The sequence below is a fragment of the Oryzias latipes genome, chromosome 1, assembly GCF_002234675.1.
Source record: "Oryzias latipes chromosome 1, ASM223467v1".
Classification (NCBI taxonomy): domain Eukaryota; kingdom Metazoa; phylum Chordata; class Actinopteri; order Beloniformes; family Adrianichthyidae; genus Oryzias; species Oryzias latipes.
This window is the reverse complement of record NC_019859.2, coordinates 13464361-13487456: the sequence shown is the minus strand read 5'-3', so window position 1 is coordinate 13487456 and position 23096 is coordinate 13464361. Positions and strand designations below refer to the sequence as shown.

The window sequence follows — 23096 nt, the reverse complement described above, 5'->3', positions numbered from 1 at the left end:
CACATTAATAGTTGGATTTATTAGCAAATTGGTAAAGAAATAAAATGATTTGCAATTTCTCCCTTTATTTCAGAAAACATGCAATAAGAAAGCATCAGTAAATGTAATTTAAAAAAACTTTAAAAAATGCGGAGTCAATAAACATGACTAATGAGATGGGGGGGGGGGGGGGGAACTTTGCAACAATGAAATAATAAAACGCTAGAAAAAGCTTTGTAAGTGAGTTGAAAGCCCTTAATTACACACACGGAGCCTTTAAACGGCCCCATAACCTCATGGCTACTTCTTCAAAGAAAAACAAAGAGGACGGCCAAAAGGAATTTTATAAATCAATATGGCGTGAAGCACAGCTCTATGAAAGCTCGTCATTCAATGTAAACCTCATCAAAAGAAAGGGCTGTGGCCTCCAGAGCAGCCTGGTGTGTGAAGACACCCACCCGGGAGCAGATCTCGTGCAGGCTGGTGGCGATGGCTTTGGCCGGAGTGTCACAGCGGAACACATGACATTTCAGGATCCTGGTGTTTTTATCCCGCGCCACATAAGCAAAGTCCCTGAGAAGATGGAAAAAAGAAAAAAAAAAAGAAATATGAGGAGCGGCAGGTCCAGCTGTGGAGCTGGCAGCCCTTTATCAGCATGCTGAACATTACACACACACACAAAAACACACACATGCACTGTCTTGTCGAAGGACCCCTGAGATCAATAGAACAGCATGATGTGCGATGGAGATGACTCCAGTGACAGCAGGACAGAACTTTCCACTGAGGCCACTGGAGCAGAAAATAATTTAAATCTGCTGTACAGAAGGAATGAGGAATGAGGGGAGGAGAGGGCCCAGAAAGGAATCCTTTGAACCTCTTAGAATAAACAAAAGCAATAATAAGGAAAAAACAGTGCTGCCTTAGATGGAAAGCGTTATTTTTTTAATTTTTTTAATGAATAACGACTTTGAACAAATGAAATCCTTTGTTTTCATGTTGTAATAATGAATCTTGGGGGAGGAAGATCTCCTTAAACATTGGCATTTTCTGTGGTTCTGTTCTGCAGTCCTGTAGAAACAACCAGCAGATGAGGTCACCCTCAGTTCTGCATGTGTGTACAAAGGCACGAAAATAAATACACACAAACGGAGAAAAGTGAACAAAGACCACTGATGACAGACATGCTGTGGGAGGTTCAGCGACACCAAGAATGTGTTTACCTCTCTCTGCATCCAAGAAGGCATGGCAGGAAAAGAGGGCATTTAGTAAAAAAGAACAAAAAAAAAACAACTGTTCTCACACCAGAGACAACCTGTATAAACAGTTTAAGTAAACACTTGTAATCTATCGTGTGTCTTTGGGAGTTTTTGGGACATTTTTTTCAGTTGCAGTTTAGTCAAATACACAGATTTGTGGTTGGGAATAGGTAGTTTTCATTGGCAGGGAAAGCTACTAATCAATATTTTATCCCTTAAAATAAATAAAAGCACAAATAGAAACATCACATTTCATCACATTGCATTGTTAAGTATTATCCAGGACAAAGAAAAACACATTTGAAAAGCTTAAAAATGTAAATAGAAACACTTGGAGGATGACAGAGCACCATCCAGATAGAAAAACATAAAAATGGAGATGCAGGTTGGATGGATTTTTCATTTCATCTATAATCTCATATGCCACACCCCCCACCAAGATACCAAGGTTTCAGTGGGAATGCGTTTCCTCAGAAGTGATGATGACTTTTCAGGCACATAAGGAGAGAGGAGGATCAGAGACTCTGCTTGTTTACTGACAGATCCACTTCTGTCTGAGCGGACAGGAAAATCCCCGCTAAATCCAGGTTTTCATCCCCTCATCATTCACGTGGGAATCCAAACCACAGCAAAAATGGGAAGAGATATGCACAGACAGACCCCAACAGAACCCTGCTCTGCAGTAATTGACTGTGAGGATGCTACATTAAAAAAAACACACATATCACTTAACATTATCTCAGGCAAACAGATCCAGAAAACCAGCTACGAGTAAAGCTACACCTACAGCCAACTGCTGATCTCTAACAGGTAGACCTCTGGACAGTTCTTAAAGACTTGGAGACACAGACTGCTGTGATACATCATCAGGGTGCTCAGACCTCCTATCAGCTACTTCTACTTTCTGATAAAACAAGACGGCTGCAGAGATACTCACAGCGCTTTGTTTGCGGTCTTGACAGTTAATCCTCTGAACAGGATCGTCCTCAGACAATTACATTCTCAGTCCCTGGTGATGCTGCAGGCTCGCGCATTCTTCTTAACCTGTCTGATCCCCCAAATCACAGAGAACTGAACAGTGTCCTCCCCCTCTCCTTCTCTCCTTCCGAAAGCCCCCTCTCCTCTCCTCCTCCCTCTGACCATCCCTCAGCCTCCTCCCTTCGCTCCAGCTGAGGTATTCTTACTCGTGAGGCTCTCCTGCGATGGAAATGTGCACGGTAGCAGCTCTGCAGCTCTCAGGAAACATGACAGAATCATCTTGGTTCTTTTATGTTTTGTTTTTTAAAGCTCGAGTGTATAGATGAGAAACGTGGAACCAGCTACTGCAGCAGCTTGAAACTCTTCCTTCTCTTACTCCAGCAGCTTGGCAGTGAACACATGCTGGTCTACTTGCCTGTTAGAATCGCACAGCTTGTAAACTTCACATCACATATCCATGCTGGAAAATGGATTTTAGCTATATTTTTTGGTTTTTGTGCACAGCGCCCTCTAATGGTCATCAACACGTAGCATATCAGAAGTATCTGTGACCTAAAGTGAAAGGCAGCTGCAATAAAATCAATCAATAAAGGAAGAGATGAAACTGAAAGAAGGAAAATCAAAATCATTTCTTGTCCTCTGGATTTAAAGGATGGTTTATTCCTAATAATCTTTGAATCTTCATCTTCAGTTTCTCTGATTTCGTCATCTCTTCATCAAAAACCTATTTAAAGCTCTGACTAACGAGAACAACTACAGCAAATGCAACTGCAACTTAATACAAGGTCTCTTTGGAAATTTACAAACTACTGTATTACCAAGGTGAATGTAAAAGGAGGTAACATGGGGTAAATCTATGGGGTTGCCATCACAGCTTACCTGCCATTGTCCCGGCCAACGCCCCAGACCCGGATACTTGCAATTGGCTGGGAATGAAGCACACTGCGGTCCATGGGATCAACCAGATTCAACATGTTGTTCTCCAGAACCAGGTACATGTCCTTCCCCTGAGGATTAGCAAATACAGTGCAATCAAACACACAATGTTGAAAATGTGTATAAAAGTGTGTGCTTTCTCTGTTTACTAAGGCCTTTAAATAAATGATCAAACCTGAGCGAGATTAAAGCATCGAAGAAGGGCATGAAGTGTCATTTTACATCACACACAGAGAGACACCTTCACACATGTCTGTTCTTTTCTCTCCTCTTCCTCACACATATTTCACATGTTTGATAGTAGAAAGTCTTTTATTTTTTAATCCTCTTGTTTTTTTTAAAAGCAAGTTTTCAGCCTAAAAAGTCTTTTACTTTAATAAATCTGCTGCCATGCCTTCATGCTTCATGCCTTCCTCTTCCTCACCTCTCCCCAGATGCCAACAGTGTCTCTAATGTCATTCTTGCAGTACGACAGTTGTCGGATACAGTTGTTGACGGCAACGCTGCTCTTTCCAGGGGCCAGGTCCTCCTCGCCCATCTCCACCCAGCCCAAAGAGCGCACCGCAAAGCACTGGCGGACATACAGTAAAAAAAAACAAACAAAAAAAACACGAGACCGTTTTACTGATTCAGATACATATTACCAGGCTTTTACACCGAAAACCTTTTCTAATTTCAATTTAGACTTGAGAAGGCAAGTAGTAAGGAGGAAGAAACCTGAGGCAGAGAAAGCCAAGTATTCATTACATTTTGACATCATTTTCCTCCAGTAAAAGTACAGTTTATTTATCAGATTTAGTTCATAAATCAAAACCATTAAAAGAAGTAGTGTGGGAAGTTACAAATAAAATACAATCAGCTATAAGCATCCTTAATGCAGGCTATTCTGTGCATGCAGATTCCAAACAGTACACAAGCCTTTAAAGATTCCAATCTTTATCTGCAGATGACTATTTTTCACACAAATGTGCTGCTGGTCCAGAAGCCCAGATTGCTTGACTCCATTTGTGTCTATTTAAGGCACCTGAGAAGCTAAGAAAGTTTCTGACATTCAGGACTTTGGCAAAATTAGCACTGAATAATCAAGCTTGGATCAGCTATGATGAAACAAATCATCAGCTGGGCGACCATTGTAGAAAGTTACCAGAATAACTCTGCAGTATGAGGGACTCCTTAAAGCCGGAATGTTTCATTTAGTTCAGCATTTAATTGCAGTAACCCTTGAAAAACAAGGATGTCATTTATCCTGTTTAACCACCAGGGGGCAATATTGGTTGGCTAGTTTTTATTTGGTTCATAAAGTTTTAACAGTTTTTTTTGTACGTATAATTTTCCCCCTGACCTCAGATGCCATCATTTAAATGGGTTTATGCCATGGTCCGGGTTAATTCTCATTTCTGATTGGCTGCTGGGTGTAGATTAAAAAGTGATAATCCACAGTAAAAATGCACACCTAAAAAAGAAGATCTTGTCACATCTAGCTTAAATGTTCTATTTCACTGCGCTGGCTTCTTTAGAACAAACTTTTTCTTCATCATCTGGACAAAAACAAGCATTAAGAGGTGAACTTTCTCTCTGAAATTATTTAACCCATCGTGACAATCAGCATAGATATCGCTTTCCTTTGCCGCTGCAGTCGAGATCGGAGGTCAGAGTGGGCGCCGCTCCATGTGACAAATAGACCGCTTTTTGTGAACAAAAGCGATCCAAAAGAAAATAATACCAATAAAGGACTAAAAACTGGTTGAATATTTATTTCTTTTATAAGTGACCATGGAATAAGCGGGTTAATGGCCTTCGAAGTGTGCATTATGAAAATGAACGCACTTCTGCGAAGTGCGTTCATTTTCATAATGCACACTTCGTCTGCCAGCAACCCTTACGTAAAGAATTACCTTTGCTTCTGATTCACTCTTCACGTTTGTCGTCTCGTTCTCTTCCAAAGCAGGACAGCTCCTAAAAAAACCCAACAGAGTCAAAGAATTAACATTCTTCCGAAGGTTAAATAATGCTAAGATCCTGTGGACTCTGAATCAGATTGCTGGCCACTAAACCAATAGTGTGCACAGAAACAAATACAACCAATAGCCTGCAAACATTTGGACCTACAGAAATGTGTAAAACAAATCTCCCTTTGATTACAATATCAAAAGAATGGCTTTTCCCCTCACAAAACAACAATGCTGGCATTGGTGGATCTGCTGTATTAAAGAGTAACTGTAGTGGCTTTTTTCTTTGAGTAATAACAAAACTATGTTAAGTAAAAAATAAGTGAATAGCGTCAAATGATTGATAGCACTGTTTAGTTCTCCTTTAAGATATGATAGGTAGAATTTGTATTTGTTCTGAAACATTACACTTCTACAGGCGTACAGACGTTCTACATTGTCAGGAAAATCTAGAAACCACTCAACAAAAAGATCAACACCTGTTCAACAACTTAAAAGGCTGCACTTTACTGCATAAAAAAGAGAAGAAGCATTTGTCCTAATATTCTGTGCAAGTTTAAATGTAAATAAAAAAATTAAAAAATAGTTAATAGACTTTTTTGTGATTGCAAAGGAGAATAAAATGTTGTCAGAATATCCTGTTTACTTTGTTCTCCACATTATTCAGTGTGCTGATGAAGATCAAATTAATGATGGAACTAACGTCTACATGACCCTGTTTGACCTCACTAAATACACAAAGGAAAAGGCTAAATATTTAGGGTGAGAATTAGTGGCAGAAACAGAAAAATGGAGCTTAAAAGTAAAAAATAAATAAATAGGTTTCAGACATTTACAGTACATGTACCGGTAGGTAAGTTGAAAGTCTGATGTTAGCAGTGTCTCTGAGCAAACCTTCACCTGAGCTTTAGGGATGCATATCGAAGCGTGGCCCCTTCAAACTCCTTTAGGCTTGGATCAGGGTTCACTGTAGCAGCCTGAAGATCCTGAGACACACAAGTGACATGGGCGTGTCAAAGAAAGATTAAAACCCCAGAATACACCCCTTTGAAATGTGCAGTCAACATGTCTGTTCTAACAGCAGCTTATGTTCCTCTGGCAGACTCTGGAATAAAATATGCATAAACACCAACACATCGACTGTCCTGGCATGAAAAACCATAGGTTACAAGCCCAAATACAAAATATGCTAAAAAGCCAATATGCTGAACGGTGCACGCAAACATGCATTCAAGTGTGGGCTGGTTAAAAAATGGTTATGGTACAATACTAATAACAGGGCATGCTACATCAAGACAAAAAGATGTCTGTGCAATTAGGATGAAAAGATGGTTTCAAGAGGCAACCTGTTAAATGAGCCATGTCACGGACATATTCTCACATATCAGCGTCATTGAAAAATAAATGTCTGTGCTTTTGTTGAAGCATCAGCCACACATGCTTCTGCTCGGGCAGTGAACTCTACAAAAATGCAAACACTGTGAGGTTAGACAAGACTTCCCCACACACTCAGAGCGCTTTATACTTGCCTTCCACATTTCACTATCAATTTTGCCGCCAAATTCACTCCACACCTGTTTCTACATACAGCGTTAAAAAAAATAAAAATAAAAAACACAAAAAAGAAAAGACAGTGGTGGGTGGAGATTGAAAGGTTGAAGGTGGGAAAGGAGCAAGGGGAGAAAGACAAAACAGGATTATCAGCTAACCAGATCACTTCACACTCGGGTTTTGCAATGAGGAGCGAAGCAACAAAACATTTAAAAAAAAAAAACAGAATAAGCTTGATTAGAAACTTGTTTTTTTTCTTGTGTGCTTAGAACAATAGATTTATTTGACAGAAACCATTTTTATTCATATGTGGCGAGCTACAACACATTGATGCCACGTTTGAGTCTTTACCAGATGCACTCATGCATATTTTTACCCATTTAACTCTCCAGTGTTTACATTCTTTCGCCTATCATAACTCTTTGACTGTTTACCTAATGAACGTAATTCCAGCAGATTTTAAATTAAAGAAAAGCAGCCTTGTTCTGATGTGCAACTCTTTACAGTAGTGAAGTGCTCACACAATCAATTTATCGCGGTATAAAGAAAAGCTGCTTTTCTCTGCATCAGATTCCACTGATTCCCATTTCTAACTTGAGTTATGTCAAAGATCGTGGGGTTGTTTAGGTGTTGCTGGCAACATCTCTAGTGTTACAGGAAAAAAGAATTGACCCATTTAGCCCAGAACTCCACTGAGTTCAAGTAGAATGTGAACAGAAAAAGAAATGCTTAAATTCCCTGCCTTATCTTCGTCCTCATGATGCTGGGAGTGACTTTCTTGATCGGACGTCCCCTGTGGAGAAGTGGAGCGAGGCTGAAAAGACAGAGGATCGAATGAGACGACGATGAGATGTGAAATGTTGTCATTTCTATTAGGTCATAATCTAGTTTGTCACTTTGTCAGCTTAAAAAGGAGAGGCCTCAAGGTCAGTGGCCACATAAAGAATTATCAGGAATCTGGTTCCAACACGTCAATCCATCAACATCAGGCCATTCTCAGTCGATCAATATTGTATCTACACATTGCTGATCTCCATCAATCTCCTTTAACACTCTGTCCTAAAGCCATCATGCTACACGACTAAGGTTTTTTTCTTTCAGGAGGACAACAATAAAAGCAGGTTATACTTTTTTAAGAACGTGTGGAAAAGGAGATTTAAAAACAATTCTTCTGAAGCTTACAAAGTAGCAGCTGTTGACAAATCCACACGTGGGGAGGATGTGCTCATGAGCTGAGAGGGGCTCCACAGAGCTGTCAGAAGTGGTGCTGCCTGAGCGGGTTGACGCTCGGAAGAAGATCTCAGCCTGGGACGACTGTAGAAAAACACATAAGGAGTCATCAAAAATTCAATATATTTTCTGTGGTCTGTGACAGATGGTAAGACATCTAAAGAATATACAGAGATTTGGGGCATTAATGATCTCATTAAAACAACTTGTGAATTTTCTCAACATTCAGGACTTTTACTAAGACAAAAATTTATTTTTTTTTACCAACCAAAAATGTAGTGTTCTTGGAAATCAATAAAAAAATGTTTTTTTTTAAATAATCTTTCTAAACTTCAACCATCTGATCAAATGCACTTTCTTAAGCTCTCACCTCGTGGTCAGGAGTGGGCGAGGGGCTGAGGGAGCCCAGCGAGTGTTTACGTGGTGCTGAAGTTGAATGATCCCCCAAGGTTGTGAACTCAGTTTCTCCGGGGTGAGGTGGACGGGCAGCAGGTCGCTCCCACTGGGTGGTACCTGTCGGAATGTGCCAGTAGTAGATGCCAGCCATGTCTGTGATCTTCTTCCATCCCGGAGGGAGGTCGGGGTCTGTCTGGAATGACTGCTCACTCCAAATATCTGATGAGCAATTAAAAAACAGAAAGAAAAAAGGTGAAAGTGGGCAAAAATACAGGAATGAGTCCAAGCTAAAGTGCAACAAGCAACCAACTAGTAAGAGGACATCCTGAAAGCAGAAAGTCCAACTTGGTCGGAGGTTTCAGGATAATATTTAACTTAATTTTATCATTTTTTTCCAGAAAGAACTGGACAGAAATTGCTGAGATTAATGCAACAAAAAACCCACAAGAATGAAAAATATGTCTGATTTCAAAATATGTGTAAAGAGATAAATTTCTAGAAGAAAAAGTACATGCCCAGCTCTGGACATTTTGTCAAATCCCAATGATTAAAATGTGAGCAGAATTGAAAAATATTACATCTTTTACAAGCACAAGTAAAAACATTTATACTGGACATCTGCCATCGTGTTTTCTTCTCCAAAAATTCTGCAAAAATATCACCAGTTTCATTAAGTGGATATGTGATCAATTTACAACTTACCCTTCACTACTTTATGCTTCTTTTTTTCTCTCATATGTTCGTGAGGCATTTGTCTCTAAAACTACAGACATGCTGGGCATGTGGCGTGGGTTCAAGAACGCGCTAAACATGAGTTCCTGAACATATAGCCTATGGTGTTTACACTAGATAGGCATTGAGGGTCTTCCTCTTCTTTTTCTTTTCTACTGTTTACTAGCGCGTGGCCACCACGTGCTGTCGGTCCTGGTGTGAAATGCTGTCATGGTGCAAATCTTAAGAATCTTGCTCAAGGCTTCTTCTTTCACAGCTCTTTTCCACTATATGAAAGACTTGCTGTAATAGAATTCCAGCCGAGCACAAACGGCAACGATGAATCTCTCCTTCATGATCAATTTTTAACCGCTTGGCACTTCCGTGAATTTAAAAGGGGCCGCCATCCATACGTCACTACCAAATTCGAGTCCAAGATTGGTCAAAGTTTAACTTGGTTTAACTTTCAACGTGCATTCAATGTCTGTGCGTTTTGTACGTAGAGCCCGAGAAAAGTCGTAGACCCTGTCGTATCTATGTGTGAATGCGAAAGTTCCTGAAATCCTTCCTGAAAGACTTTTCATTGTAAGTGGCTGCTTAAGCGCACGTTGCAGAGAGCCGTGTGAAGGTTGCTTAAGGCACCATAGCTCTAGTTTTCCTAAGAAAATAATAAAACACTCGTAAGATGATTGTGTTTTGTTGGAATCTGTTGTCACTGATTTACCCAAAGTCTTTTCATCTACATCAAACACAAGAAACAAAACCATGAAGTGAAGAGCACATGCACGCCTGCAGAGAAGGCTGTAGCAGAGGATGAAAGGTAAACTGATGCCAAGTTGCAGAAATGGGGACAGCAGCTCCTAAAGATGATATAAGCTCTGACCGACTAGAATGGTGCTCTGTGTGTGTGTGTGTGTGTGTGTGTGTGTGTGTGTGGGGGGGTGTGGGTGTGTGTGTGTGCGTGTGCGTGTGTGTGTGTGTGTGTACACAATTTCAAGCAGTTTCTAAACTGTTGACCACACACTGATAAAACATGGACCTGTGGCCATAAAATCAGGCTACATGTCAGAACGAGTAGACGAGTCCAGACTAAGAAGGAACGGAGACACACACAGATGCACATACGAGCTGTGAAGCTGCACTGTATGGGAGTTGTAGTCTCCATAAACAAATAAATAGGTCAGAGCAAATAAAACTACAGCGGTCCTAAAATGACTGTCTCTGCTTTGAGTAAGAGGAAGGATGGGAACTCATGAATGAGAATGAAAGCGAAAAGCATGTACACACCAAGGAAGTGGCAAGCAGACATCAAAGTTGAACTCTGAGTTATTACGGTACATGATACAAAATCAGCGGTGTCAGTTGCAAGCAATTAGGCAAGTATAGAAATGCAACGTGGGGATCTGGCATGCAGATCGCAGTTATGTTAAAGTGCCAATGCGCCGTAAAAATGTACCACAAGGGAGCTATGGAGCAGTTAGCATGTGACAACCGGCACGCACACATCTCTATGCAGAATACAGTTGAGCCAGGGGGGAGGGGAGAAGTGTGAGTCTGTGGAGCAACAAGAAAAGGCATGCACACGGATACACACGTCTGCCTGACAAATGATACCAACATGGACCGACAGCTTCCCTCACGGCGCACCAGCACTAGCATGCACAAACTGCAGATCCTTTACGTGTGTCAGACCAATGCAGCCATGAACTAACTTTGTGCACCAATCGGAGAAAGCCCCAAAACACATTTGCTGATACTCCTGCAAGAGCCACACTGACACACTCGGACGGCGCAAACTAACCAACCCCACAGTGTTGCTTCCAGCCGACCCCGTGACAAAAGCACCTACCCTCGTGATTGACAATCACAATTGCCAGCATATAGTCTTTCCCCAGCATCATAGTTAGCTAGCTGCTTCTCAAACAGCAAAAACTTGCTGCTGTGATCAGAGAGAATCCCAGACAGACAGAGAGGGAAGGGGGAGAGGCTGGTAAAGAGGGGTGAGGAGGCACACGAGAGAGCGGAGACCGGAGGGGCATCGGGACATGGGAGAGCACAGATTCGGAGGCAGCGTGATCTGAAAGGAGAGGGGCAGGGAAGACGAGAAGAAAGGCTGCCTGAGAGAACAGTACCAGCAACACGAGATAGAGACTGAGGCAAAGAGGGAAAAGAGAGACAGACATTTAAGAAGGGGGAGAGGCTGTGCGTTCCCTCCAGCTGAGACAGGTTTGTTATAGTCGTCTCTGCCTTCTCTATCTGGAGCAATGGAGATTTGTAATGGCGCTTCCCCTTTCGAGTACCGAAACAACCATGCATTAAGGCAAACGCTTAAACATGTGCAATGCCACACAACATGCTCCTCAAATGAGTCTAACGGAGATTTTTGGAGGTTCTATTGAAGCCCATTTTATGTTTGGAGCTGCAGAGATTTCAAAAACTAACATGACTGAGCACTGACAAAGCAGAAACAGAGACATCTGTGTGAAGCAGAACAACTATGGTAAATCCCAATTTTCCTTAATCCTTAATTCAGACAAGAAAAAAACCTTTTTAGGATTAAATTCAAAACAAAGTATCATATGGCCGGAACTCTATTCTTCAAGCTTTGCTTAGCTGTAATAGACACTTTCCTATAGATTTTTTTTGTTTAATTTACAACAATACTGGAATAAACAACACAACACAGTAATTTGGCATCTCATAAGTAAAGAATAGTCCATTGCTGAACTTTCTGCCAAATTTTTATATAGATTTTTAATTTTACAATGCCCCATCTCCTTACCCATGCCTATGCAATCCGTTTCCTCTATCTAAGAGGTCAGAAAACAATAAGCACACTTCAGTAACAGTTGGGAAGAAGCTTCACACCAGGTGTGCCTGATGCGGAGTAGAGTTAAAGTATGATGTTGGGCACAGCTGAAACGGTTAGGATGTGTATTTGCATTAGCTTCTCTATGCAAGTGTAGTGTCATCAAGCCCTCCAACCCACAAAATTAAGCTAACACAAGCCTGTGAAAGAAACCCCAGCTCAGTCTGCACAGTCCCACATTGATATGGTAGCAACCAGACATGCAATAACGATCACCACGAGGATTCAGAGGCAACAATTCAGAAAAAAATGTACTTAAACGTTAAAAAAAGCAATAATTTCAACTGTAAACTGCAGCAGTCATAAAAACAGACAGACACAATTTAACTCAAAGAAGACTTGAAGGTGTGGTGTAGCTTCTCTAGCAGTGATTGTTCTCAATAATTGGTCATATGAACTTGTTTTGAAAATTTTGATTTTGTTCATTTGGAAATAACACTTTTTTTATAGTAATTGTTAGAGTTATTTTGAAAAGAATATTTTTTTTCCTCTTGCGCTTAATTCAACCCTAAAGCCAACAGAAGCCAGTAGCTACAGTCCTTCCAAGGTCTTGTTCTGTTTCATCATCCATAGATAACAAAATTAGGAAAACTTAAAAATAATGAAACTTAACAGAAACAACATCAACACAATTTTCAAGTTAAGTTTTACAGTTTAGAAAAAAAATAATTGGACAAAAAGACATAATAAGAGACAAATTTACCACCAGCAGCAAATGTATATGTAGAAATATTTTTATAATGTGCTAGTGAAACACTGTTGTTTTGAGCCTTCAGTCTAAGCAACTGTGGATCATCCGAGTGAATTGAGGGGGGGCAGAAGTGATGTTGTAAGAGAGTATATCTCTTAAGTTAAGTTTTAGAACTGGGATTCAAGAATCAAGACTCAAGCTCTGCAGCTGACGGATTTTTTTGTTATTATTACCCAAAAAGTAGAACATAAAAACAACTTTTTTCCACAATCGATGAAACTTTATGAGAAACAAACAAAAAAATACTTTGAGCAAAACTCAACGTGACACTACCTGACAAAACAGCAAGAAATGCTGCCAAGAATGTGCGCTACCAATAAAGTTTCAGAAAAAAGTCCAACATTTATGAGAATAAGATTGAAGTTCACGTACTGCAGCAAAAGAAATCAGCTAAACTGTGACATGTTCTTTCTAACCTTTTGTGAAATAACACAAAAACTTCCCGGAGATGTTATAGTGAACGTTTAATGGATAAACAATACTATGCTCGACAGCCTTTATGTGTTTTTAATCTGGCGGAGCCCAACTGAGTCACCTTGTTAAAAGCCGCCTGGAGGGCCGTTGTAAACAGCAGGAGCACTGTGAAAGCACAGTCCCAGATCAGGATGGAATGAATAGCAACATTTTTAATTACAGAAAAGACTGTCGTAAGAGATGGCAACGCCACTCTCTGTAACAAATGCCAGTGGCAAGAAAGAGTAAAGGAGAAACGTACAGCATGAGTTTGTGTTGGCACCTACCAGTCTCTTCAGGGGAGTTGCTCTCCTGGGACAGGGTCGTCCAACTCAACTCTTCGTCACTGGGGTTCAGATTCTGGATGCGGTTCAAAGCACAGTCTGTCTTTGCCCCGGTCCTTCTGTCCTTTTTAGTCTCTGGAGAAGAAGAGGAAGAGGAGGGGCAGGAGGCCAAGGACATCAATGGAGTGTCTTCTGGACTGGCTTGTCTTCGCGGGGAGGGAGGAGGGGGCACAACAGAGTTCTTGCTTGATTGAAGGAGCTTGATGTTGGAGTGAATGTCAGAGATGATTTCAAAGTCTGAAGAACCTCTGAGGCTCTTCACGGGCGATTTGCTTCCAATCACAAGTAAAGGCTTCTTCTCTTCATCTTCCTGCTCTTCCACCAGCTCGTCTTCTTCAAGCCTTACCTTGGACATCAGTTCCTTCTCCGACAGAATACTGATGTCATCATTCTCGTCTGCCTCCCCATTCAAGTTAAGCTCCAGATCCGGTGTGTTGTTATTCAGTTTTACCTCCACAGTGGTGTTAGCGTCGCTATCCAAGTCTGAATCTTTATTCTGCTCAGACTCTACATCACTGCTGGCACATAAATAAGGTTCAGCATTAAAGTCAGACCCATCCTCCTCTCGGTCATTATTTGTTAGAATGCAACTATTCTGTTCCTCTACTGTATTGACATTGAAGTCATCTTCCATAGTTTCTGAGTTATAGTCAAGTTCCATCACATCACAGCCAGTTGTGTTTTTGTTCTGGTCCTGACCAGCCTTTCGAAGTTGGTTAACTCCATTCTTAGCTAGTTTAGAGTTTGTAGGTGTTGAAGACTGCGACGGAGAGGAGGATGGAGATGATGATGGAGGCGCTGCTTCTCCCAGACCCATGGCTGTCTGGATACTTGTGAGGGCATATTTTTTGCGACATTTGGGTGGTGTGGCCAAGCCCTGTTTGATGACATCGCTGGTGAGAAGCTGATTGTGAGAGGAGCGAAGGCTAAGTGAGGTGGGAGGTGTGGCGGCGGGGCCGTTGCGATTGGTCACATCCACTGGCATCATTGTGGGTCAAGACAGAACACCTGAAACAATCCAGGTAAAAAAAAAGAAAGGTAATGACTCAGAATCCACACACTTAATGAATTACACACCATAAACCCTTTAACATCGGAGACTTATCTCCAGTATTGACGTTCTCTGTGTTACCGTAACTCTTTAACAGTTTACAGACGTAATTCCAACAGATTCTTAAGCGGAGAAAAGCAGATTTGCACTGATATGCACCATTTCAATATAGTGAAGTGCAAGTCCAAAGAGCATGTTTTATTTAGCTGTCGCTGGTGACAGCTCTGGAGTTAAAGGGTTAAAAAGTGTACTAAGGCACCCGCATAAATATAGCTGCAGCAGTGACTGCCCTAGCAACGTGCCAACCAGAAAGTGCTGAGAGACACTGATAGAAATCATATTTACATTAAAAACTTATTAACCAAAAAGTATGATCATACACCTTCCTAAAATGCTCCATTTCTGCTATGGGTAAAGCCCAAAAAGGACAGTGACTATACATTCATTATTGCGGTGGAGTTATTAAAATAATCGTGCTTTACAGTTTTGGTATGGATGTACCTTAGAATCCCCCCTTTCAGGAAAACATGTTAGCCACGAGAAAATCAAAATATTTATAATATTCTGCAGGTACCCCACAAGTTTAAAGACAGTATTTTTTTCTAATTGAACAGCCCATATTGTTGAGACTGAGGCAAATGGACATTGAACACTCTTGTAAAAATTGAGTGTATGGTCACCTTTTTTTAATATATTCATGGCTAACGTGCTTTTCTGAAAAAAGGGATCCTAAGGTACATCCAATCCAAATTTGTCCCTTGTACTGCAAAGTGCATGTCTGAAATATCCATCTAACTGGCTTAACTACTGGGTCATCTGAGGAAAACCAGCTAAAATCTGTACACATAAAATCACATCAAATTTCTAAGAAAAAGAGTACAGCAGCATTTCCCAATATTTAAGCCAATTAAAAGGGTTATTGATCGATTTTAACTGTTCAAAATGTTATAAATTAAAATAATAATTTACTAGATGTTATTGGAGTCTAGTCAATATCAATAACCGAAATCAAATAAAAATACAGCAAGTCCACGTTCTTGGTCCTTAAAGACACTGTGGCCATCATACAAGCAGGCTGAGGGGTAATTAGTCCGGATTTTTTCAGATGGGTGGGTTTTTTGGGGACAATTTGTTAAGTCAGTTGAATTTCTTACCTAACTGACTTCTCTGCAGATGGTTGATGTTAAGAAAAGTAGAACAGTCAAACAGCAGAGAGCCCTGAAGTATCATCTAACACTTAATTATAGTGCAGCTTTGGATGTCCCCTCAAGGCTTTTCTGACACAGTTCACACAAAGACTTAAAAACAACTCAAACCACTGCATCTGTTCACCCCAGTGACCGTAGCAACATGAGCTATAGCTGGATGGGTCAAGGTCAAAAGTGACTAAAAGACTCACCAGAAAAGCCCAACATGACTCGGTTATTCACAGCACATTTGAAATGTTCATGTGTATATTTCATACCTGGTAGGGGGGATCAGTCATAGATCGGTACTTGTCACAGATAAGAATCCGGTAGATTCAGCAGCAGACCTGGAGACCACAGAGGGGAAAGCAGGAAGTACATGAGGGAAAAATGCAAGGAATTTTGAGTTCTTTTTGGATGGCCCTGACAAACCACACTCATTCGTGTGGAACCTCAGTTGACTTTGTTAGCGTGGACACTATATAAATCTGCAAGGCCAGTCAGACGTTTATCCACAACAAAACAGACCCTGAGCTTAATAGAGTTGGTAGAAGTTAAACACGGTAAAGAGCACATGTACATTATCAGTCATAGTTACATTTAACAAACTTTTATTTACTCCAAAAAACCATAAAATTAAGTGAATGAGAAGGAAAAATTCTGAGTCAACGTAAGCACCTAAAGAACAGAGATTAATCTTTATAGATCTTAAGAGTTAGAAATTAACATCTTTTTAGGAGCACAGAAGAGCTAGACTTCTAACTTGCGTTAGCACTAGTTGTAAGGCTGTTATGCCTGCACAATCGTGTGGTTCGCTCCACCCCTGTGGAATGACAGAGCTGAAAAGTTTTGCTTCACATCTGTATCTTTACCACCAAGTACTAAGATATGCAGAATAGAACATTTGCTGCATGTTGTGTGGACACACCAGTTGCTGTTTGTTGGAAGAGCCAGAATAAGTTTTATAGAGCTGAACTTTTACGTACAAAAGTGCTACTGAATAGGCTATTCTATTAGAAAGTGTAAAGTAGAGTCTCATGCATCTGCCAAAACAATCCAGTGCAAAGTTCAGAACATCTGCGTGGCATGTGTCCTTTTTTGCTGATTAAAACTGAACACAAAACTGCTTTTTTGGATCGTTTGGAGACATTTTACCAGCAGACTGGCAGCCCCGTTGCACTGAATTAATTAAACCGAGAGATGGTGAGTGTCTGCAAAGAAGGTTGGGTTGTTTGAGCCAAAAAGTAGGGTTTGTTTTTCTGGTGCGATGAAAAGAAACTATGGGTACCCTGGTGGTTTAGATGTTTTTGTAAAGTCAGGCAGGTCGTTGATGATGAGTCCTTTATTTCAGAATTTGTTGACATTCCGGAGTTGGTAGTGAGACTGTGGGGTTTGGAAGAGCTGGAACCCAGTGACATAATAAACCAATGGAACAACAAAACATCAGTAAGGTAAAACTAACCTGTCTCACAACTGTTTAAACCCGGCTCATGTTCCCCATTAGTAGTCAATCCAACACTTGGCTTCTTCAGATAAAAAGTACAATACACCACCAGTTGCTCAAACATCTGTACAATAAAACCCAAAAGTTTAGTAACACCTCACCATCTTTAACACTGATAAAACAAATGACACCTCATGAAATTCTAGTTTTTCTAAAGTTGCATGCAGAAGAATCATCTGCATTTCAATGTCCAATTTTTATTCACCACATTAACGTCGCAGACCTTAAAAGATTATCAGCTTTAGACGTTATTACAAATAAAAAAATCTGTTTCTTCAGAAACAATAATAAACCCCAAGATGTCAAAGTTCTCACTTCTCCCAAAAACAAAAAATGAAGTTCTTGGTCCAAATCTTAGTAGTTATTTTTTCAATGGAACATAGCTTAGCTAGCAATTCATTTTGAGGGTTTAATATTGGAACCAGGACAAAATGTATTTCTCCAACAACAGAGGAGTCTTTATAAAGTTCACATATCACCATGGGTGGTCCTGATCTCTGATTAGTCTGAGTATCTTGTTTAAGTGTTATCTAAGCTAACTGTATTTCTCTTTGCCATGGGAAAATGGTGGATTAAGAACCATCTGGCTCTGCATGTTTTGTCACTAGATCTTGCTGACATATACTAGAATTCATCACAACACTTGCTAAATACTAACCGTAGCCAGCCGGGGTTTATGCAGGCTTTAAAAAGCGCACACCATATTGCTGGAGGGTGATAAATATTATGTTTTATTGTTCATTGTCTTTTATATTACCAGTAGTTTACACCAAGTACACTTCAAGTACACTTGTAAAGACTCGTCAATGGTGCATATTTCTCTCAAGTACAGAATTGGGTTAGGAATGAAGCACAAATGCACTTTTCTTTTCCCCTTAAAGTAAACACAGCAAGAAAACAATTTAAAGTTGTTACTAACCAGAATATTAAGGGTTGTGGAGGACAGCAAAAAGTAGGAGGTCCATAGTGGTGCTCAGTGCAACGTTTCTTTAACCGATGAAACAGTTCTCACTGAAAAAGAAACAAAGAGAAACGGCCATGAAACACAATTAACAACAGGAAATGGAAGAGTGGGGGAAAAAAGTATGCCAAAAAGAGTTACGATACAGACAAAGAATAATTTATAACATCTGTCAAATATAAATCCTTGAGCTGAGTGAGTTTATATAGGTTGAACACAGAGCTCATTTTATTGGGAGCTTATTTTTCTTCCTATTTTTAGGAGTTTTGCCTGACATGTTATATAGGAATGCAATCTTTATACCCCAGGAGACATAACTACAAGCAAAAGAAACTGCATTAGCAGGCATAGTGCTTTCTTTTTTTTAAATTGGTGTACTAACAGTCTCAAGGGTGAATTAAAACAACAAGAGGCAGTCCATGTTGGACATCCTGTCACAACTGGAGACAGAAAATCTTGACAGGAAGTTTATGGAGAAAAACATGATGTAAAAAACACATGTTTTGGAAATCCCATTTAAAGGTATGTCACCTTCTGTCTTTACATGCCTTTTTGAAGTTTCATTTTTTAATGAAATACAAACTAAGCTACTAGATTCAGACATTTTATCTGTTCTGGGCCTGCAACAGATTTAACAGACAAGAACCATAAAGTCTAAAAATGAATTATATAGTCTAATAACAGAGTTTGGTAAAGGTGCCAATCCTTCCCATTTACAATCTCACACCTATCACAGTTTTTACAGCTTCCATGTAATTTTCTGTTGTGAGCAAGAAAAGCCCAGGGCCACATCCCAAGATATCTGCTCTGTCAACATAAGAAAGTCACTTCACCATGTAAGCAGTTCTTTAGGCTTTAAGGTACAACAAAGCTTCCCTTCTGCATAGTTAACATAATCATATCCCCTCTTTAAAAATGTCTAGTTTACCCTTTGCCAAATAGACAGCAGCAGGTGGATTTCAGATTTAATGACTAAAATCAACCAGATCATTCTCAGTTTTATGCGTTTATCCCTGTGCTCTTTCACATTTGTGACAGATAATCAATCTTATCTTAAGTACCAGTATTTTAAAATCTTAAAATTTGCAAGGAGACATACTGGTATATGCTTGTGTGATCTTGTGCAGAAAACAACCTAACAGTATGGAAGTGAGAGTTGAGTACTTCAAACCTTTTTTTTTTTTTATCCCAGATTGTACTTAGTTCTAAATTGTAAAAGCTGGTGTAACAAAAACACCCTTCTTATATAAATGCTTTGACGACTAATCAAAAAAATGTTTTAAACACAAAACAAACCTTACATTTAAAAAATGAATCAATAACAATGGTGCTAATAATTTAATAAAATCAAAAATACAGAAAAAGCATCATTTGTCTATCAATGCCAAGGAATTATGTTCATCGAAATGTAACTAGACGCAAACTGAGCTTCCTTCAGTGTTTGTCTTCAACTATCTTTGTGGAGTTTGGCTTGATAAAAATGGTAGATTATGTAAAAATTCAATGCAACCCTGCCATTTACTTGCAGCAATGAAGAGGAAAAAAAAAATCACTCATCTATCTATATTATATATGGTTAATAAATGAATAACGTGCACGCAAAACCTAATCTGGTAAGGTTTTATAATAAGGTTGCTTAATAATCTAGTTGGAGGACATTAACAAGCATTAGTAATGTCTTTTTAAGGCCTTTATAAGACATTTATATAACATTAATTAGCATTTATAGATGTCTTACTTATGCCTTAAGTGTTAATATGGCTGCTTATAAAGATATGTATTAGCATGTGTAGAGTCTTTATTAGAGATTTAGAGGACATTTATTAGAATTTGTAAATGTCTTTTAAATGTCTTACATGTAAAGCAGCAGAAAAACACTTATAAAGCATTTGTAAGACAACTAGAAATGCAAGTGAACAATTTATAAATATTCTTTAAAGGCTTATAAAGACAGTAATAATGCTTATAACTGGAATTTTAAAGAATCTTACTATAAGCATCGCAACAATTTTTAAAAAAAGATTATAGGTTTTTGTATTTGATACAGAGGCTGCTTCGAATACTGCAACACCAATGCTGCTCTGGCAAGAGAAACAATTCAGCACTTAATTAGCCTAATCTAGTCTCAGTGGAAACGAGAGATCTCAGGGGAAATCCAGAGGCCACAAGTCTGAAATAATCTTTTAGTGCCTTAACAAAAAAGGCCCCGGCCATTCCCAGTTCTGTGTCTTTTAGGTCAAAATGCAAACACCGGTCACCCATGGCTGCACAAATTAAATTAAGGTCACTAATGTTTAGCTCTTGACTGCACTGTATGCACCCAGCTTTCTAAATGCATTTATTTAGATCTTGTAGCCTTTTTTCAACCACCACTTTGCAGTCAGAAAGGACATCTGCTGCTCCAAGCATAATATGTTCCATTTGTTCAAACAAATCTAGAAATTCATCTATTCCAGCTTTCTGACTGCAATACAACTTTAATTAATAATGTATACAGTTATAACGCTATAAAGTACAGACATATTATGTGACTCAAGTCCAAATACAGTCTTTTCAAGATATAAAAAATGTTTAAAACTAAAAAAAAAAAAAACAGATTTGAGTGAAAGCAAACTACTCTGCTTGAAAATGTATCCAACCATTTGAAGAAAAACACAAGAAAACACAACAGTTTATTCTGTAATGCGTTAATGTTTGGTGATGTAACATCGGGAGGAGGGATAACATCCCAAATAAGACTAACAGGCAACTGCAGCAATCCATCTTCACACAGACTAGGATTAAAATTACAAGGCTCAATTGGTTCCTCAAATCTTGCTGCAACAAGCCTGCATACCAGAGAATATATGCTTAAATCTTTGTGTGAGAAAGTAGAGGGGAAAACGTACGACAAGGCGTGTGCAGTAAACGTTTTCTCTAATGACATGTTACTTTTTTTTAATGGTTTATTGGTGAAAGAATGAAGACAATCTGGTGAAATGATCTGAAAAGGTTCTATTGTGAGCCAAGAATGATGCAGCAAACAAAGCAACAAAAACTACAAAAATTGATCATGTTCTGACTATTTTCTACAAGAAAAAATATATAAATGCAAAGACAAACCAACCATTCATTCGTGTGTGAAGCTATAGTTGTTTTTAGTGACTAAGGTTTAAAAAAAGGGAAACTTTTCACCCAAATGAATCTACATCTCCAAACTGAACTGCTGTTTTTAGGGCCTTAACACACTGAGGGGATCTCTGCAGTCTTGTGCTGCAGATAAGGGTATCAAAGCATAATTAAAGAGCCTCGTCATGGGCAGGGCCGGCACCATCCCACAGAGAGAGAGAGACATGTGGTAGACAACAGTAGCAAGCAGCGAAAATTCCTTAACGTAAGTTAGAATGACAGGCAGTCTGCAAAATCTGTTAGCTATTTGTGTTGACAATTATGAAACAAAAATAGGTGCAGCGTTACATTTGGGCACAGAAATGATAAAAACCTCTACCACTAAAACATCTGAGAAATGTTGCATTCTCAGAGAAATAGTGCATTTATTTTCCCCTAGTTACATTATCTCTTAGGCCTAAAAGAACAGCTTGATTCATTTTAATACATTATTTTTTTCTGTCATCACAAACATGAGAGATATTAACTTGGCATTTAGATTAAAGACTTTCCTTTAGATCGGGTTGTTATCCTAAACCAGCTTGGCATTTCATTAAATGCCAGCAAACAACATTTTTGAGAAGAGTAATTATGTTACTGTTGAAGTAAATAGGTTTAAATATAAATGAATAAAATACGGTCTGATGAGTCAATATTATGGAATATCTTTAGCCTAAAAAGATGTGTATTTGGATTATTATTAAAAACATACTGTGATGAGATTTTTTTTTTCAGATATACTGGCAAGCTTGGACAACCAAAAAGGATGTAGTTACCACCTGTAAAAACAACATTTCTCTCTCTGTATCAATGTTTCCTTTTACATGCCTTCATCACTTTTTAGAATCAGCACTCAGTGAGGAAAGGCTGGATTTGAACTTTTTATGCCAAGTGGACGTCTGCCCACACTCCAATGGACAAGTCTTTCTTTGTCATTCCAGCTTCTCTGCTGATTCATTTGGAGATCTGTTCCGTTTCTTGACACATTTGTCCTCCTTTTCCTTCCCTATTGCAGAAATGCTGTCTTTTTCTTCCTAATGCTTCGTTCTCACCGGGCTTTTAGCTCGTTTTTGAAAGCGCGTCAAATGCGTTCAGCCCATTGTGTTCACATACAAACAAGGAGGGGCGTCGCCTTTTTTTTTCTTTATTTTTTTGCTAGCGTTTATAAGCTCATGTCCGCCACGTATGGTTGGAAGAGGCTTGGTGCGAAAAGTCTAAGTGGTGCAAATAGCTGCTTGAAGGTGCATTGTCTAGGGTGGTGTGATCGTCGCTTAAGAGTCAGACAACTCAAACGAAGATATAATGAAAGTAAATGCAAGATGTTCATTTTTTAAATATCTTCTTTGTTCTTTTGCACTTCACTTTGACTTTCAGAGCAGAGAAAAGCTGAAGATATTAACATTAAGAGAAAAAAAGCCAAACAGTATAAACGTGTTACTTAATTTGCTTTTAGTAGTTAAACAGTAATTATTACCAATGTGATCAATAACAGCTTAGGTGCTTGCTTGACCAATTTGTTTAACTTCCTTCCTCTTTGTTAGTGCACAGAACTTCCTTCCTTGAACTTTATTGAGACAGAAAAGGTAGGTTGACTAAACGGATGCAAGTGACAAAAAAGAAAAAACATCGACATCATACATATGAAGACAGGAGACAACTGACGATAGGCCCATCAAGAACATCTGAACTGTAATGAATCACTTTGTGCTTCCTTGTGTTTTTTTCCATAAGGAAGCTGAGGAGAAAACTAAGCCATCATGAAACTGCTTCCATGGTTTCAACGGATGTTTAAGGGGGAGAGAGATGGGGGGGTATCCTTACTCAGTCAATAGCGGGAAAT

At 39.3% G+C, this 23096-nt stretch overlaps 1 protein-coding gene across 7 annotated transcripts in view; it reads right to left on the bottom strand.

Annotated features, from left to right (window-relative positions):
- The window catches only part of LOC101174805 (amyloid-beta A4 precursor protein-binding family B member 2), a 42226-nt gene that overhangs the window by 7280 nt on the left and 11850 nt on the right, over positions 1-23096 (bottom strand). For 2 of the 7 annotated variants that reach the window (XM_011475094.3, XM_011475099.3), the window contains exons 2-14: positions 18068-18159; positions 15923-15991; positions 13350-14414; positions 8253-8497; positions 7835-7966; positions 7395-7466; positions 6631-6681; positions 6002-6087; positions 5048-5108; positions 3577-3723; positions 3096-3223; positions 1203-1208; positions 438-552 (exon numbers count right to left, since the gene is read on the bottom strand). In XM_011475094.3, coding sequence (XP_011473396.2) covers positions 438-552; positions 1203-1208; positions 3096-3223; positions 3577-3723; positions 5048-5108; positions 6002-6087; positions 6631-6681; positions 7395-7466; positions 7835-7966; positions 8253-8497; positions 13350-14394 — 2088 coding nt within the window. In that variant the 5' untranslated portion in view covers positions 14395-14414; positions 15923-15991; positions 18068-18159. Of the gene's footprint in view, positions 1-437; positions 553-1202; positions 1209-3095; positions 3224-3576; positions 3724-5047; positions 5109-6001; positions 6088-6630; positions 6682-7394; positions 7467-7834; positions 7967-8252; positions 8498-10838; positions 10961-13349; positions 14415-15922; positions 15992-18067; positions 18160-23096 lie in introns of those variants that run through there. The other 5 variants (XM_011475110.3, XM_011475120.3, XM_020703066.2 and 2 more) reach the window with 4 other exon arrangements.